Source organism: Nannospalax galili, unplaced genomic scaffold (assembly GCF_000622305.1).
Source record: "Nannospalax galili isolate Female #2095 unplaced genomic scaffold, S.galili_v1.0 scaffold158, whole genome shotgun sequence".
Taxonomy (NCBI): domain Eukaryota; kingdom Metazoa; phylum Chordata; class Mammalia; order Rodentia; family Spalacidae; genus Nannospalax; species Nannospalax galili.
The window spans coordinates 1769530-1789376 of NW_008345290.1; the positions used below are offsets into that span (position 1 = coordinate 1769530).

A 19847-nucleotide genomic window follows, 5' to 3' on the forward strand; every position below is an offset into this window, starting at 1 on the left:
AGAAAAGTCTGTTTCCTCTACAAGTGGAGTCATAAAAATGTTGGGTCCATTCCCTCAGTGATAAAAATAAAACCTGGACAGGAATGCCTTAGAAAAGGACCATGGATGATAAATGAGGAATCTTCCTGGGACCAAAGGTAAAAACCACTGTTTCATATCTGAAAACATTCTCTGCATTATCTTAACACTAAAAATCACTTTCTGGGTGGAGGATGGGGACGGCTCAGCAGGTAAGAGCACTTGCTCCACAAGCAGGAGGACCTGAGTTCAAAGCCCCAGGACTTACGTAAAGAACAGAGTATAGCTATGTGTACATCTATAAACCCAGCACTGTGAGGAGTGGAGGAAGGAAAACCACTGGGATTTTCTAGCCCCAAGCCTAGTTACAAGATCAATGAGAGACCTCATCATAAAGGAACAAGGCAAAGAATAATAGAGTAGGCCAGCTGACATCCTTTTTTGGATGTGTGCTAGTGCACACACATATATACCAGCACACATATGTACCTACATTATACATGTCACCACAGAGAGTCTCTCACATGCACAAATCACTTTTCTAAAACATTCTAGTGAATCATATCAAATTTCTATCAAGGGAAATTAAACTAAGAAGAGTCTACCTTTTGTGAAAGCATGTTTGTAAAAACAAAATGCTATTCAACACAACATAAATTCAATATATTCAAATAAATTCTTACATAATACATTTTAATACACTAAAAATCAAACTTTGAGTGACTCAGGCATGTGGTGCACACCTTTAATCCCAGCACTCAGAGGTAGTGGTAGGCCCACCTCTATGAGATTGAGATCGCCCTGGTCTACACAGCAAGTTCCACGCCAGACCTTGTCATAAAAATAAAATAAAATATAAAATAAAACTTTGAGGACAAATTTGCTGAACAATTTTTTGTCTTTTCATTTCAGTTTTGGGAACCAATGTTTATCCCACATTGGCCTCATGTTTTCTAGATAGTTAAGGATGAAGTTGCACTTCTGATCCCTGCCTCGACCTCCCCAGTGCTGAGATTATACTACAAGTGTAATCTCAGTGTATACTGCAAGTTTATGAGATGAACTACGAGTTTAGGAGAATGAACCCAGGGCTGTGTGCATGCCACGCAAGCACTCTACTGACTGAACTACTTTCCCAGGCCTCTACTTCTGCCATTTTCAAACAGAAGAAATATATGACAGAATTAAACACTAATGGGCTGGGATGGTACATAGTCTACTGTATGCATCTATCTCTGTAACAGAAAACATTAAAGATTCTTTTCAGAAAAATTCAAGTGACAAATCATAGTTAAAAAAAAATCTAGGTAATGGGGGTGAATATGATAAAAATATATACATATGTGAAAGGCCATAATGAAACCCACTATTATTATATGTAACTAATATACACAAAACATTGAAAAACTGAAGACAGAAAATACTAAATTTCTCAAAATTTAAGAAGAAAATTTCAGAAGGACAAAGGACACTGCAAAGGTATCCAGGATTGAGATTCTCTCCCAAATGCCCCCCTTTTGAGCACTGGGAAAAGGACAGCAAAGACTCACAGTGTGATTGTGACCCATGGTGCTCAAGGCAGCTGCATTAGCCCTCAGGCCTCACACTGGGGCCTTGGACACTATGTTGGCACAGTAGTTAACTCACACTGAGCCCCTTCAGTGAGCAGGCAAGGCAACGGAAGCCAAGGGAGTGTCACACCTTGGACCCTTCTCCTTTGTGCCATTACCTGTGTTAATTACAATACCCAACTGGAGTGTCCTATGCAATCCTGCATGACTCCACCCTGCCAGAGCATGCCAAGAGCACAGGAGGAGGCAGAAAGCAGTCATGTGGAATTTACAACCATTATTCCCTCAAATGCCTTCCTAATAAAGAATTTGATTAAATGCTTCTATTGTACTAAAACTACAGTATAAATCTAGGTAAGTGATGAAGAAAATGGTTCATTCATTTCATAGATCTGATTCCTTGAACTTTCACACTGGAGTGTGGAAGCCACCAATATTCTATCTAGTTGTGACCTGAGAGAAATCACACCTCAGAATTATAAAGAGGGCAGTGAAGCTGAAAAAATGATAAAGAAGCAAAGAGAAAAAACAACCTCCAATAAATCAGAACATAAGGGATTTAAAAAGATAGTCTGTTTTGCCCTATGTCAGCCTCAAATAAGAGCTTGCTTCAGAATTTCTTTTCAAAGTACAGTTTGGCTATGGGTATTGATTTTCAAATATTTGGCAATTAATTTGTATAATTCGCAATTTTCTTCAACGACTATAAAATGATTGAAATGTTGGCTAGGAAATAATGAAAATAATTTCTGAATTGTGTGGCCAAAGACCAATGGAAAAGAAAGAGTTTCCAAAGCTAATCCAATTATAACACCATTGAGGATCTCACCAAGAAATTTAAAAATCTGTTACACTGGGAGGCTCTTTTTAGTCTTGCACTGAGAATGCAGGGGCTATACTGGGCATGGCACTGTGTGCCTTAATCCCAGGGGGAGGCAGGCAGATCTATGAGAGATTGAGGACAGCCAGGTCCACATGGAGACTTTCAGGAGGGCTGGGACAGGGAGACTCAGTCAAACAAAACAAACAACAAACAAAAATAACAATAACAAGAATGCAGGGACTAAAATGCTGTACTTATGCAAGATAAAATAACCATACTCAGAGTCATGTTGCAACTGAGCTATGTTAGATACCCTCAGTATTCAACTCAAAAAGAAATGAGAGCCAGGTATGGTGGTGCAGAACTGGAACCCAAGCACTTGGGAAGCAAAGGCAGGATTATCATGAGTTCCAAGTTGGCCTGAAACAAAAACCAATGAACTTTAAAATTTTTTATAATTTATTTTTATTTAGTGTGCATGAGTATCTGGCCTGCATGTATCTAAGTGCACCCATGTAGTACAAAGTCCATGGAAGCCAGAAGAAGGCATTGGATCTCTGGAACTGGAGTTAGGATGGTTTTTAGTCACCATGTGGGTGCTGGGAATTGAACCCAGGTCCTCTGCAAGAGCAGCCGGTGCGCTCAACCACTGAGCCATCTCTCCAGCTCCAAAACCAAACTTTAAAAAGCGATGAGCTAGATGATCATGGTAGTATTGGTAACAAGTGACAGAAGCTGAAACTTTTGAGTGCTTACTCTGTGGCAAGCTGCTTCACACTGTGCACAAGGATTATAGGGTTTTTGTTGGCTTGGTTTGGTTTAGCTAATCTCTTTGTTTCCTTACAATGCTGGGAATGGAACCCAGGGCATCATAGTAGGCAAGCACTTTACCACTGAGTTACTAATCCAGCCTTTGCAAGTATTATATATATATAATACTTGCAAAGGCCAGTATATCTTTATTTCAATCTCATGAAAACTTTATTTTCTCCAGTTTAAAGAGATGAAGGCCGAGCATCCAAGGTAATGCGTGGCACAGTGGAAAGACCATGGTGCAAAGACATGGGTGCCACCCTACAGGAACTTAAAAGCTTTAGAGCACCTACAGGACTCTTCAAAGGCAGCAATAAGGAAGAAGGACTGGAACACAGGCCAAGTAAATGTTCTCTTCACTCTGTCCACACACAGCGCGAAAGCAGGTGGCGTCACAGGCAGAAACAGACATTTATTTCATGTGTGTGCTTTGCCTGCATGTATGTAAGTGCACTTGTGTGTACAGTGCCTGCTGAGACCAAAAGAGGACATTGGATCCCCTGGAACAGGAGTTACGGATGGTCTTTAGCAGCCATGTGGGTGCTGGGATTGAACCTGGGGCCTCTAGAAGAGCAGCCAGTGCTTCTAATCACTGTGCCATCTCTCCAGCCCCAGAGAGAAACATTTTGAATGAGAGGAGAAGGAAAGAAGTCTACATTTGAAGAAAATTTGGGGTTCTCTGGCAGGAAGGAAACCTGCAAAGAATAAGGCCTGATCTTCTGGAGATGAGTGAAATCTTAATCCTTCACATGCTGTCGCCCAAATTCCCTCTGGTCTCCTGCGCTATCAAGCAAACCATACAACATATCTTTATGTGCATTTATTAACTTACAAAGGAATGAGTACTCAGTGCCTAGCCCCGCGCCACAGCTCAGAGCCTGCCATATCAGACCACACCACACCCATAGTCACCACTAGTGTTAGCATTCGCTCATGCCTCTGGGGCCAGCGATCTTGCCCCAGGTCCACAAGAGTTAGTCCATTGTGTCCTTAAGCTGCTGCTGGCTGGCTTCCCCACACCATGCTCGCTACTCTACCGGCTTCCATCCCAGGATGGCTCCCAGCAGTCCCTCAGTAGTCCAGCTCCACGGCAGGCCCTGCTCCTTGGAGGAATTAGCCAATTGGGAGACATATGCCCCAAATTTCTAACAGCTAGGGGCATTTTTCACATGGTAATATATTTTATCATGTACTCAGAAGAAGGAATGAAAAACTGTCAGGGCTAGAGAGGTGGCTCAGTGGTGAAGAGCATTGGATGCTCTTGCAGATGGCCTGGGTTCAGCTCCCAGCACCCACAATTGGCTAACAACCATCCAAGTAACTCCAGTTCCAGGGACTCTGACACCCTCTTATGGCCTCCACAGGCATTGCACAATATGGGTGCACTTACATACATGCAGGCAAAACACTTGTACACAAAAAGCAAAATAAAAAAATAAAATAGGGCTGGAGAGATGGCTAGTGGTTCAGAACACTGGTTGTTCTTGCAGAAGATCCGGGTTCGAATCCCAGCACCCACATGGAAGCTAACAACTGTCCGTAACTCCAGTCCCAGGGGATCAACAGACTCTTCTGACCTCTGCGGGCATTGTATGACATGGGTGCACTTACCTACATGCAGGCAATACACTCATACATATAAAAAAATAATTAAAATATTTTAAAAATTGCTATTTGAGTTGGTGACTTGAATTTCATTTAAAAATATTATTACACAAATTTTAGTTTCAGATTAAGAACTGGTCACTTAATTGATTTAAATATACTCTGGCGCGCGCGCGCGCACACACACACACACACACACTCAATAGCTGTGAGACAACATAAGGTGAAGTGGTTGATTGCAGGCATTATGACATAGCATTAGGCTATTAGATAAGGGTGATTTGAACATAAGCACTGAAATTCCCTGACAATTGGCCTGATAACCAAGGCAGCTACTTAGTGACTAAATGACTAAGTAAGAGGTAGGCAATGTACACAGCAGCAATATTTTGGGCAAAGGAATGCTTTGCATCCTGGGTGGCATGGTTCTGGACCAGTCAAGATGTCAAACTACTCAAGAGCGGACAAAATTTGACGTTTATAAATTATGGGGCTGGAAAGATGGCTTAACGGTTAAGAACACTTTGCTGTTCTTCTAGAGGACCTGGGTTTGATTCCCAACACCTACATGGCTGCTTAACAACCATCTGTAATTCCAGTTCCAAGGGATTTGAACCTTCTTCTGGCCTTTTGTGGGCACTGAACACATGTGGTGCACTTACATGCAGGCAAAACACTCATACACATAAAATAGAAATAATAGAAATTTTTAAAAACTTGTAAATTGTTTATTTGGGGTATTTTCCTACTAATATCTTTGGACAGTGAGTGAAACTTCAGAAAGTAAAGCCTACATTAAGAGAATTAAGCACTGTACTCCCATCAATGTGACCAGTAGCAGGATATATAATCAGTCTCATCTTGAGCACCTGCACCATGTAACCACTCTTGACACAGGCACAATATGGGCTGTAGCTCAAAGGATCGTACCTGAGGATCGGGGCTGTCATCAGCTTCTGTCACAGTAATGTTTTTGTCACTGTTTTCATCATCATGTTCAATTGCTTTAAAAAGAAAAGACAATAAGTATATGGAATCATAAGAAAAATGGATTCAGGTAATTTTTAAGGTAAGTAACTTGTCAGGAAAACATAATGCTAGATGCATAAAATGCAAATGCAGTGTTATTTTTTGCTATCTACATGGAAGGGTAACCATTGCAACAGGCATTTTTCATGTACAGTATCTCATCTACTAAGTCAGCAACAGTAGGAAATTTTAATTTCTGGTCTTCTCCCCACTTTATCATAGCCTATGCCATTCTTTCAGTACTGTGCTTTACCAAAGCAACATTGGGGTACACATAAATAAGGGCATCTACTCATTTCTACTGAGAAGAATCTCCTTCCTTTCTAATACTGAAGATTAAACCAGGGGCCTCACATTCTACCACTGAGCTATGTTCCTAGGCCATCCACTCTTTTAATTAAAAAAAAAAAAAAAGAAAAAGAAAAAAGACCTCACTAAGTTATCTAGGCAGGCCTTGAACTTATGATCCTCTTGTCATAATTTCCCAAGTAGCTGGGATTAAGAGAGAGAGAGAGAGAGAGAGAGAGAGAGAGAGAGAGAGTGTTTGGATTAGCAAGGTAAATGTCACATTACAAAGGAAACACAGTACTTTATAGCTCAGTTATTTTGGTGCATTGTCACCACAAAATGCCAAACTCTTGAGTCTTGAGTCTACCTCCCTCTTCTCCCAGCATTACCATGTCCAAGTCCTTATCACCCTTTCCTCCCTGTTGCAATAACCTCCTACACAAAGCCTTGTTTCAGTCTCTTCCTTATTTAATCCAGCTAAAATAATCAGTCTCCAAAAATATAAATACAACAGTGCCAAGGTCTAGTCTGGGGACTGCTTATCTTAGTAAGTCTGCTCACTATTGAAGGAAGGGCTCCCTTCTACTCTCTAGCTTCCTCTGAATCTCCATTCTCATGTTGACACTCAACAAAAATTATATTTTATTCAACTCTAATCCAAGCATGATGACCAGATGATATTTTGGTAGATACAATTTTCTCTTTCATTTTAACAAATATATATTGAGTACCTACTCTGTTCTTGGCACTGGGTTATTCCCTCAAACAGAGAAAATAGCCTCATGAAATACACATCTTATCTGGAGAAACAGTCTACAACTACAATAATAAACTTTAAAATGAAGATGAAATGAGGGCTGGTGAGAAGGCTCAGTGGGTAAAGGCTCTTGCTGCCAAGCCTGATAACTTGAGTTTGATCCTGTAACTCAATTATAGAAGGAGAGAACTGACTTCCACAAGGTATCCTCTGATCTCCAAACATGTACCATGCCACAAATGACCCCGACAATTAATGCATTAAAGTGATAAATTTTTAAAATAAGATGAAATGAAAAGGTCATGCAAGGATATAGAAATGGTACCAGCTTCACTGGGAAGATCATTTTAGAGAGGTGGCCATGGGTGGCACTTCCTTGAAGACAACTTATCTGAGCTGAGGCTTGAAGGCTGGGAGTCACAGAGACAGTATAGACCACAATAAATTCATATTTGGGCAAAAGAATATAGAAAAACATGGAATTTTAAACAAGCAAGTGTATTATCTGAGGTACAGCTTTCCAAATTCTTTTGGACTGTTGGTAAAGAACAAACGACATCGCAGAAGCAAGTAGAAACAGGCAGACTAGCAAGGCTGCTGCTTCCTTAGAGATGACATGGCTTAGGCCAGGGAGGTGGCAAGAAGGAGAAACATGAAGACTTGAGATGCACTCTTTTAGAAAGAATGGACTCAGTTCTGCCAATGATCTGAACAGGAGGGGTGGAGGGGGACAGAAAAGACAAGGGTGAATCAGCAGTCAAAGATGATCTCCTTGTATTCATAACATTCATCTCCACAGAAGCAGGCCCAGGGCATAAACTCCCCACCCTAACTGCATTGGTGGACTCAGTTTGCATTATGTATGTACTTGTAAATGTTACGCTTTCTGCTGGGCACTTTTTAGAATATCATTTCATGTGCTTTTACTTTCATATGGCTTTCATGCTTGCTGTGCGGTACTTACCATGGAGCCCGCCTACAGAGCTGGGCATGCAGCATGACCTTGTAAATGCAAACAGGGACAAACAAAATATTGCCCAAAGTGACCAGGATGGCTCCATTTAACTATGTCTACTTATAAAATAAATATAATAAGCTATTTATGTTTATGTTTATTTATGAAAGAAGAAGGAAAATGTTTCTGTCAAAGCCCACAGAAAACTGGGGCAGCTCCCAGCAGCTGAGCATCTATAGGCAAGGCAGTAACAGTGGAAGTGAGTAGAGGCTTTTCTGTTTTCAACAAAAAGCCTCATTCAGGCTTGTTCAAAAGGGGTCCCCTGTTGCTACTGTAGGCCAGTCTGGAGGAAATTTAAGAAACACACTTCTGTTTTCTCTGAAAAAAAAAAAAAAACAAACAAACAAACTAGAGAATACAAAGGGAAAAATGAAGTTTAAAGTAACATCTTGAACTCTTCTTAAAAATATAACGGGCCATGAAAGAAATGCATTCCATTCAACCAACTGAAATCCTGTAAGTCTTATCCTGAGAGACAAAATAATGATATATGACTGTGAGTTCCCTTTACAAGAGGACCAACTATTCTTGGGCACTTAATTTGTAATTTATTTGATTTTTTTTTCTCCATATTCTTTAAAGATTTTTTTATTAATAATAAAGAAAATTAAACTTTGGAATATTTTAGCCGACTAAAGTCATGTTTGTTTTATATTTTAAACAACAATGTTCTGGAGCTTATGTGTTCCTTTTCCTTCCCTGGCTCTATGAGGACACAGAACATTGAGGGCAATGAATAAGAACCATAGGACAGGGCTAGAGAGATGGCTCAGAGGTTAAGAACACTGGATGTTCTTGCAGAAGACCTGGGTTTGAATCCCAGCACCCACATGGCAGCTAACAACTGTCCATAACTCCAGTTCCAGGGGATCCGATGGACTCTTCCATCCTCTGAGGGCATTGCATGACATGGATACACTTACCTACATGCAGGCAATACGCTCATACACATAAAAAAATAAAAAATAATAATTAAGAACCACAGGACAAAGTTAACACTGGTTTTGTGTCTGTGTGTGATATAGGCAATGTTCTTAATGCACAGAGAATCAAAGGAAGATTGGAGAGTATGAAGGCAAACAGGACAAAAGTCAGTCCTGTTTTTCTAGTTTGTCCTTAGTAGCAGCATCGTTCACTCATGCTGGGGACTGAGCATAGGGCCGCATGCATGCCCTACAGCTAGGCTATATTCACAGCCCCGCAATACCACACTTATTCTCATATCTTTGGAGATGTCAAATATTCATTGTCTACCATTACATTTAAATAACAGAGTGAGAATTAGACAGGCAAAGTAAAGGACAGTCACAATCTATCTTTATCTGGACACCAGAGAGTCAAAGTTCTCTCTGGACTCTTCACCTCAATGCCCTAAGGATAAAGGAAAGAGTATGTCCTATTTCAACATATAAATAACCTTATTTTTTTAGCCACTGGTTCACATATGTCACTTAAAAGCAACTTATTTATCCTAAACATCTAAGAATTTACATACACCCCATGAAGTCACATGCATTAAATATATAGTTGGAGCATTTTACTACCTTATTATACACATATTAATGCCAAAGACTAAGTTAGGAGACAACTTCTCGCCTCACACCTCCTAACAGTGAGGCTCATGAAGCAGAAGGAGGAGGAAACAGTTATTTAGATTGTGAGTTCAACTTTTTTGTCTTATCTGATCAAATAAGGGTAGGCTGGGGAAAAGTTTCTATACAAATATTGATTCTGGGACAGTTCCCTTCAGCAGAACATGTACACAGGAATGACAGTTTCTGGGACCAAGGGAGGCTAGAAGCTTCACTCTCTGCCAACACAAACCATCCCCTTATCTCTCCACACACATAATCTAAAAGCAAGAAACAGCCTTTGAAAATAACTTAGTCTAACAAAAACACAAGTATAAAACCCAGAGTATGTACTTTCAATAGTGAACATTAGACCCCACATGGGAACTAACAGTATATGTGAATTAATTAGCACAATTCACTTAAGAGTATTTAGTTTAAATGCATGCATTTGAAAATTAGCCAAGGGGGATTCCAGAGAGCTATAGTTGACAGCCTCAGTGGCTTTTTGGGCCTGCCTCTCTGAGCACTTTCTTGTTGCCTAGAAAACAAGTTTTCTCTCCCCATAACTTACTAAGACAGATACTAAGAAAACTCTCCTAGTTACTCCACTAATATTACTTTTTTTTTTCATTTTTTTAATTGAAAAGTTTTTGAGATAATGTAAACTTACAGGGATCCCTAAGGAAGAAAACTACTCTGTGTATTTTAGCCAATGTTCTCCAAATGAGAACATTTTGCAAAGTTAGATTATTTCTTTTTCTGTGGTGGAACCCAGCGCCTTAGACATGCTGAGCTGCAACCCACAGCCCTTGGCATAGTTTTATTTTCTCCCACCCCATCCCCACACTCCACTGGTGATTGAACCCTGGGCCTTGAGATTATCAAATGCTCTACCTCTGAGCTACAGTCCTGGCCCTTTTTATAAAACTTCCCACATGTTTTTTATATCTAAAAGTTCAATTTGGTGTTTTACATTTTCTATGGGGCACAGGTGCAGGTACACTGGGCCTGTATAAGAGTAACAGAAAAATAATGGAGGATCTCTTGGTGCCTAGGAGTGGGAAAGGTCTAATGTGAAGGCCTGAGTACCCAACACCACTTGTGGAGTCAAGTCATAGCGAGCCATCAAGGGAGGTGGGAAGTCCATTCTTGAGAATCAGTTCTCCCAACACTAGAATGTGAAAATGGCAGAACCCTCTTCTGTCCCCAGGATAAACCCAACACAGAGGCAAAGTTACTGCCATGCACAACCTGGGACCTCAGGGGAGAGGCTTGTGGGGAGTACAGCCACTCAAAGAAGGCTGAAACTGCTGTTCAACATCAGAAAGTCCTCCATCCTCCAATCCGCTCCGCCATCAGCCTGAGAAATGTGGAGTTGTGGCTCAGAGTTAGGGACCACAGCTCCAGGCTCATGGAAGGAGGTACAATTTCAAGTACTCTGGTTCCTATGATTTCCCTGTTTCCATTGCTCTGCCTACATGATTATACCTCTGTTTAAGAAAGAGCATCTTGGCTTGCCTGTGCAGCAAACAGAGGCAACAGTTACTTGCTCGCTTTAATTTCTCACTAAAGGAACATCAGTATTGAGAAAACCACTTTGTGCTTCTGCTCAAGAAGAGAAATGGATCAAGTGTTTTCTTTTTCATGGCCATGGAGCCAGCTGACTTTTTTGGTGTCTATTTTCAGGTCTTCTTCCACGGTCACAGTGAGAGCCACTGCTGCCACTGTTGCTCTGGTGCCCTCAGCTGCAAGGCCACCATCTTGACTATCCAGTTCTGGTGGGGTTTTTTGGTGTTTGTTTTTTTTTTTTTCTTCTTACTTGCCAAGCCCTGAGTTCAGAATTTTGAGATCAATATAAAGCACCTACGTTTGGGAAAATATTCGTCCTGTGTGATAAGGTTCCTCACACATTCTAGCACATGCATCCTGTCTCTCCAGAGCTGGCATGCCTGGGGCACTGAGGGCAGTTGCCCAGGACATGCCTCATTGTGCCATCTTTATTCCTATCAGTTCGTCACCTTGGAGCATCTTAAATGACCTGTTCATCTGCATCTCCCCGAGATCATCTCTGCTTCTTTTGTCCCTAGAACTCAAATGTCCAGTACTGATCCATCCTGGAAGATCAGCCCCCTCTTATTTATCTTCATTTTTTATGTGTATGACCATTTTGCCTGCATGTAAGCATACCTGCATTATGCAATGTGTACCAAGATCAGAAGAGGTATTGGATCCCCTGGAACTGGAGTTACAGAGGTTGTTAGATACCATGTGGGTGCTGGGAACTGGCTGCAAGACCAGCCAGTACTTTTAACTGCTAAGCCATCTCTCTAGCCCCTTTTAATGAATTCTCCTCTTCTCTAGGCTTTAAAAGGAGGCCTTTCCACCACTTTTAAGTCTCCAGTTTAAATCTCTATGTATTGTTTTGTTTCTGTCTGATATTCTCCTCACCTTGAGGCCCAATCATGGCCTTGGGGCCTTCTCATTCTAATATACCTCATACCGGAAGGTAATTATGGATTATCCGCCAATATTAGTTTTAAAAGAAACTGATAGCCTTTTATCTTCAATTTAGTTAGTTAGTTAGTTAGTTAATTAGAGACAAAGTCTTGCCATATAGCCCTGGCTGGCCACGTACTTACCATGCAGCCCAGACTGTCCTTGAAATCACAAGAATCTTCCTGCTTTGGCTTCCTGAGTACTGAGTTTACAATCAATGTACCTTTTAAATGATGCTTATTTAATTTCTGCTCAACCACTTTGTAAGCTTAATCCCGCCCCCCCACACACACATACAGTTAACACTAAACACAATGGTGGCATCTTTCTTTTAAAATTGGTCACCTGCTTTTTTCCAAAGAACTTATGAACCAATGAAAACTTTTCCTACAGACAGAAATTTAACGTTTTAGGTATCCTGCGAATAGTCAGCAAAGGTAATTGTGAAAAATAATTTGAGTATTTTGCAGAAAGTTTAAAATTTGGCAATAATATAATCCTTCACTTACAAAGCATTTTATTTCAGAGGAAAAAGCCCTTTCATAGGGTCTCTGAAGTTCAACCTGAAGGGCTGGGCAAGTATTATGTCTCTGTAAAAAAGAAGCCAATTATGGAGGTGAGGACCCACCCTGGGCCTCAGGCATGGCTGTGCATGTCTGTGGCTCAGCTACAGAGGCTGCAGAGAACAGTGGCCAGACAAGCTATATGTCAGCAAGTTCATGCTTCTCTTTTTGGAGACACTCTCACTCTGTAGCTCAGGCTATCCTCCTGCCTCCACTTCCTGAGTGCTGGGATTATGGCATGTGTCACCATACTAGATGATTACCCATGTTAATCTTGGCAAGGATTTATTTTTAATTCTTTCTCCTTTTAGAGAAATAGAACAGAATGTAATAGAAAATATTAATATCAATACTAGTATTTTTCAGAACTGTGAGCATGATATGTACCAGGTCAGGGTCCTGTGTTCTATGGGATGTGGACATAAAAATGTTAGGAAAACACTGCAGGGTTTCCAGCTGCAGGAGGCAGGACCTGGTTCCTCTTTGTGTAAATAATCAGCTGTTGTTTTGTACCATCCTACAAAGGGCTCATAATATTTTTTTAAGAGGCCCCTTAACACACCCTGCACATTCAGCAAGAATGCCCTGTCCTGTGAGGTGGCAGGGCAGCCAGCTGCTGTGACACAGGCGTTGTTTATTACAAATACCGCCAATGCTTCCAAATGCTCAAAGCCTGTTTCATCCTTAAAAGCAAGAAAATCAGTCACAACCCTTTCCTGAATCATTGATAATGTTTATTGTGTTGAAATTTGAATATTAGGCATCAGTATTCACTGCCCAGTACCTCCACATAGCATGGTATTAGAGTCTGGGTTCACCTGGCCTCCCCTATTAACGACAAGTGATCACTATCTCTGATCAATAGTTCACCCTCTGCCCTAGTCCGTCTGGCCTGTCAGCAGAACTTGAGGCCAGTTCATTTCAAACCTTCATTTCCATGCCTTTTTATCATACCCTAAGCTTGCTCTGGGTGGGTCGGCCGCCCTCCCTCTCTTCTTCCCTCCCTTCTTCCCTCCCTCCCTTTTTCCCTAGTGATTTTATCTGTTCCTATAGCTTCAATTTTCACTACAATGTGGTCTCTATCTCCAACCTCCTCTGTGAGGCCCCGGCCCACACTGCCAGTCACACACTGAATATTTGCATTTCTACATTATGGCATCAGCCATGGACAAGCTGCTATGGCAGGTATGGGTAGTACAGCCTCTGTCCCCAAGGTGTGATCTACTTCACAAGGTGTGAGGAGACCCAGATCTTGATGCATGTACCACTTCTGCACTGCCCCCAGGGTCCTTCCACCTCCTGGACTCTGTGTTGTAACTGGTTAGTGGCATCTTTATATTTCTCCTCTGGCACCAAATCTTGTCACTTCTCCCTCTGCAGTGTTTCCATCTTGCTCTGCCACTGTCACAGCTCATGATCTCATCAGCTCTAATCTGGCCACTGTCATAGTCTTTCCCTCAATTCATTCTCCACACAGCGGCCAGAGTTCCATTTCCAAAAGGGGGCATGTGACCAAATCACTGCCATCCTGCCTATGACCACTGGACAACTCAGCTTCCGCAGCCCTATCCCTCCATCCTAATGTGAGGTTTAGCCCAAGGACATGGAAATGACAGCATTTATGCCTATGCTGCTCTTTTCAAGGTGGCCAGCTTGTCAGTACTCAGGCTGAAGCCAGCCTAGTCTGTAGGGCCCACCACCACCCAGTCTCACTCTCTCTTTCCATGTATCACCCACATTCTGATTTCTGGCCTAGCATGCCCTCATTCCCACTTCACTGGGCAACATTACTCTTATCCACTGGGTTTCACAGACACTACCTGCATTCAGGGTCATAGGCAAAATGAAACGTCCTTCCTCTAGGCTAACAAAATGCTTTTTCTGAACACTAACCATTTTTTTGGGGGGGGGTGTTGTTGTTGTTGCTATTTGTGGTAGTTAGCAAGAGAAATGTCACTTTGTATAAGTCATAAGTGTCTCCAAAAGGCAGATTATATGCCCATTATCTGGAAAATTTTCCAGAACACCAAGTGTCAAGGAATACTTCATTGAACTGAACAAAAGTGATCTAATTAAAGAAGTAATTATAACACAGATATAGATGGAATAACCACATCACCTTTACAGGGAGGAGTTAAAATAATGAAAGAAGCTTAAAGGGAAGGATGGCCTTACACTACTATCTTAAATGGGGGCGGGGGACAGCCAAGCTGGTAAATGGATATAAATAGGCAAGTTGGAGAAAAGGTTTCAAACAGTGAGAATGCTGGTAAAAGCATTCTGAGAAATAAAGCTGGGTTACCATGGGGCTCTGCTACAGCTTGAATCTGGAACATCCTTCAGACGTGCACGGTGCCCTTGGTAGGGAATGGAATCAAGAGGAGGGGACATACAGGAGGTATTCAGGCCATTGGTACGCACACTTGAAGGAGAGGGCTGGACTACAGTCTCTCTCCTGCTCTCCTCATTCCTGGTAAGGTGGTGAGAAGTTTGGCTGTGTAGGACCCTGAGACCCTCTTCATTCACCCGCTACCACCCAATCCCTCCAGACCCCCACTAATTGCTCTTTTAGCTTCTGTAAAATGCTTGGCTGCTGCTTCAGACATGCCTAGACATACCCTGGCATGCCCTGACCCCCACCTGCTATTCCCCACCCCCCTTCAAGGAAACTATAGATTAAGCAAGTCCAAGCATAAAAACTGCCCTATAAGGTAAAAATAGAGACTCCTGGCCCCACAGGTAACAGTCAGTACATTCCACAGCCCTGAGAATAGCACCTACCAATAAACTTCCAGGGATGCATCTTATACATCCAATCAGTTTAAAATTACGTTGGTTCACATGGGCTCCTTGAACCAACCAAAATGTATCTTCAGTATCTCCCCCCTTTTGTCTAAAACCTATAAAAGGCTCCACCCTCCCTTACTCTGGGCTCTCAGCATGGATCCATTGAGTTGGTGAGGTCTGAGAGCCCGATCTTAAGCCCGAATAAACCATAAACCTTTGCTTTTGCATTTTGGTGTGTTGGATCTTCGGTGGTGTTTATGGGGTCCAGTGGATGGTGTACAAAAGAAGGACTCCCCTTCTCAGCAGGGGGCCTCCTGCTCTCTTCCTGATTTACCTGGAACCAACCCCAAAAGTTTTGTGATCAACCGGCCGGGTAAGATTTTGTAAAACTGTGTGTGTGTGCCTGTCTTCTCTTTGCTTTCACTTTGGTCGCGGACATCTGATCTGTTTTTCTTTGTCGCTGAAATGCTAGCAAGGCAACCTGGAGGATTCGGGAGACGTCGCCATCCTCGTCAGCGTGGGTGTTCCTCATCGGCCACCCCACCAGGACACTAGTCCATCTGAAACCTCAGAGGCCCTCAACACCCTGTTGGGACACGCGCGTCCTATCCGTACGGTCCTTGGCATAATCAAGCCAGGGAACTCACACGGCCGAGTCCAGACCATCTGAAATCTGCGGTAGTTTATTCTGGGCTCTCTGTCTCTGTTCTTGTGTCTTGTGATCTTCGTTCTAATTTATTTGTTGACGAAATGGACGGGACTGATAAATACTATGGGCAACACGCCATCTTCCCCTCTAGCTCCCCGGAAGGGCTTTCTTCCATCAGTCCTCACTGGCTGTCCTGACCCTGCTCGTAGCTTCTGCTCCCTTTGTCCTTGTGTTCTGGTGGCCAACGACCCACGAGGAAAGGGAATGACCCCACAGTCAATTGTTCTCTTAATGATGATGAAGTGACATTGTTTATCTCTTCTGCTAAATTCAGTTTCAAATCTATCTTGTGTGTTATCTGAGTATGTATGCCTGCTTGTTTCCTTGTCCCATGATGGAGTAGCTTTTTCCATCCCTTTATTGTGAGGTGGTGTCTATCTTTGAGAGCAACACATGTTTCTTTGAGGCAGCAAGAAGATGAATATTCTTTCCTAGTCCAGTCCTCTACTTTGCAGCCTTTATTGCAAGGATCTGTGACCATTAGTATTCAGAGTTATTATAGATAATGTGTATTAACTCCTGTCATTTTGTTGATTTTGTGTTGTTTTCTTACGAATTTTTCTTTTTCTCCAATGACATGTTTGTCTCTGTCTTCGGTTCCTAGTATTTCTTCCAGTTCCATGTTGTCACTATGATATCCCAAGGAGAGTTTCTTTTCTGGTTCTCTCTGGTGTTTTGTGTGCTTCTCCTACTTGGCTTGATAACTTTTTCTTTAGATTTTGGAGCCATTTTTCTGTGATTGAATCTAAATATTAGCCATTCCTTTATCCTGGAGCCCCACTCCTCTCAGATGGGCACCCCGCCAATGACGCCACAAGTACAGGCCCTGCCTCCTAACCCTGAGGAGCAACCATCGCCTCCACAGGGACCTGTGCAGGTGGTCACACGGAGCCAGAGGGGGGCAGCCCCCCAGCCTGACACCATTGTCCTCCCCCTCCGGCTGGCGGAGCCCCCAGACGGAGAGGGCAATCAGCCCTTTCATTCTGGCCCTTTGCCACCAGTGATCTTTACAATTGGCACTCACAGAATTCGCCTTTCTCTGAAAACCCCAAGGACTTGATTAACTTATTGGAAACTGTTCTGTTCACCCACCAGCCCACCTGGGACGATTGCCACCAGCTCCTGAGTGTCCTGTTCACTACTGAGGAGCGAAACGGGATCCTGGAGGCAGCCTGGAAATTGGTTCCGGGCCCCACCGGGGACCCTACCACAGACTCAGGCATCATTAATGCCAGCTTTCCCCCTAGCCATCCCAACTGGGACTACAACATGGCAGAAGGTAAGGAGAGGCTCCTGGTCTACCGCCAGACTCTGTTAGTGGGTCTCAAAATGGCGGCTCAAAAACCCACCAATATGTCTAAGGTTTATGATGTCAGACCGGGGCCTGAAGAGAGCCCAGCCTCATACTTAGAGAGGTTACAAGATGACTTCCGGTGGTTCACTCCGTATGACCCAGAAGCAGAGGAATCAGCTCAAACTGTGATATTTGCTTTCGTTAACCAGGCAGCCCCTCAAGAGAAAGTTACAGTCTCAAGATAGACTAGGAGAAAAGAACCTTAGGGGCTTAATAGTAGTGGCGGAACAGGGTTATAATAGCCAGGCAGCCCCTGACATCAAGAGAAAGTTACAGTCTTTAGATAGACTAGGAGAAAAGAACCTTAGGGACTTAATAGCAGTGGCAGAAAGGTTTATAATAGAAGGGAGACAGCAGAACAAAAAGAGGAAAGAAAAGAAAAAAGACAGGAAGCAAGCCTGACCAGGGTCCTGGAGAGACAGTAGGCCCGCCACAAGAAGGACCTCAGAGAGATATTATTGGCAACCAACCCCCAGTACAGAGGGAGCTCATCAGCGGGATCCAGACCACGAAACAAGGTAGGGAAAAACCAGTGTGTGTACTGCAAGGAGGAAGGGCACTGGGTGAAGGACTACCCCAAGAAGAATAAGCGATCAGCTAAGGTATTACCGGCTCTAATTGGGGGTGAAGACAGTGACTAGGGTAGATGGGGCTCAGGTCCCCTCCCTGAGCCCAGGGTAACCCTAAAAACAGAGGGGAAACCAATTGTGTTTATGGTGGATACTGGTGCCCAGAATTCGGTTTTATTGGAGCCAGAGGGCCAGTGTCCTCCAGAACTACATGGGTACAGGGGGCAACAGGAACAAAGCCCTATTCATGGACTACCTGAAGAACAGTAGATTTAGGGAAGGGCCAGGTATCCCACTAATTTGTAGTAGTCCCAGAATGTCCCTACCCACTTCTGGGCAGAGATTTATTGTCAAAAATGAGGACACAGATCCACTTCACAGCTAAAGGAGCCACCCTGCTTCACAATGGGGCACGATTGGCTCCAAAAATTTCCCCGAGCCTGGGCAGAAACGGGGTATGGGTCTGGCGGGACACAGGCCTCCTGTATATGTTGAACTCATAGCAGGGACGGACCCTGTTAAAGTGCACCAGTATCCTATGCCCCTAGAGGCAAAACATGGAATTACTCCACATATCAGAAGGTTAATGGAACTGGGGGTGCTGAGAACGACCCAATCTGCTTGGAACACCCCACTCCTGCCTGTCAAAAAGCCCCAATCTGGGGACTATAGACTGGTACAAGATTTGAGGGAGGTGAACAAGAGAGTCATTGACATTCATCCCACTGTCTCCAACCCTTATACATTACTCAGTACCCTGCCACCAGATCGGCAATGGTATACAGTTCTGGACCTCAAGGATGCCTTCTTCAGCCTGCCTCTAGCTCCCAGCAGTCAGCCCTACTTTGCCTTCAAATGGCATGATCCGGAGGTAGGAATCAATGGCCAGCTAACCTGGATGCAACAGCCTCAAGGGTTTAAAAATTCTCCAACTATATTCGATGAGGCCCTGCATGAAGATCTGGGTGAGTACAGAGCCCAACACCCCGACATAAGCCTGTTACAATATGTAGATGACTTACTGATCATGGCACCGGACCAGAAGTCCTGCCTGGAGGGGACAGAGGACTTACTTCACATACTTGGGGACTTGGGATACCGGGCCTCAGCAAAAAACGCTCAGATATGTCTGAAAGAAGTGACTTACCTAGGGTACATCCTCAAGGAGGGGCAGCGGTGGTTGATGAAGGCCCGCAAAGAGACTGTGCTAAAGATACCTGCACCGTCCTCCAGAAAACAGGTGAGGGAATTCCTGGGTACCGCAGGGTTCTGCCGCCTCTGGATTTTGGGGTTTCCCGAAATTGCAAAACCCCTATATGAGGCTACTAAAGAAGGACAGGACTTCAACTGGATGCAGGAAGGCAAGAGGCCTTTAAACCCTAAAACGCAAGCTCTTAGAGGTCCCTGCCCTAGGACTACCAGACATAAGTAAACCTTTCTGTCTATATGTGGATGAACGTAAAGGTATTGTGAAAGGGGTCCTCACCCAGAGAGTAGGCCCCTGGAAGAGACCTATTGCATACCTATCAAAGAAATTAGACTCTGTAGCAGCTGGATGTCCCCTCTGCCTGTGAATTATAGCAGCAGTGGCCCTGCTAGTTAAGGATGCTAACAAGTTAACCCTGGGACAGGACCTGCTTGTGGCAACCCCTCATGCCCTCAAAGGGGTGCTCAAGCAACCCCCTGATCAATGGTTGAGCAATGCCTGATTAACTCATTATCAGGCTCTGCTCCTAAATCTGCCCAGGACCACCTTCCAGGTACAAACGCCCCTGAACCCAACTATGCTGTTGCCAGATCCCGATCTTGGGGACCCACTCCACGACTGTACTGAAATTCTGGCACAGGTGCATTGCATCAGACCTGACCTGAAGGA

At 43.4% G+C, this 19847-nt stretch overlaps 1 protein-coding gene across 3 annotated transcripts in view; it reads right to left on the reverse strand.

The window, feature by feature from the left end:
- The window catches only part of Rapgef5 (Rap guanine nucleotide exchange factor 5), a 257063-nt gene that overhangs the window by 118230 nt on the left and 118986 nt on the right, over positions 1–19847 (reverse strand). For 2 of the 3 annotated variants that reach the window (XM_008841456.3, XM_029567583.1), the window contains one exon: positions 5761–5834. The exons of the other annotated variant lie outside the window; for it this stretch is intronic. In XM_008841456.3, coding sequence (XP_008839678.1) covers positions 5761–5834 — 74 coding nt within the window. The remainder of the gene's footprint in view (positions 1–5760; positions 5835–19847) is intronic. 3 annotated transcript variants of the gene reach the window in all.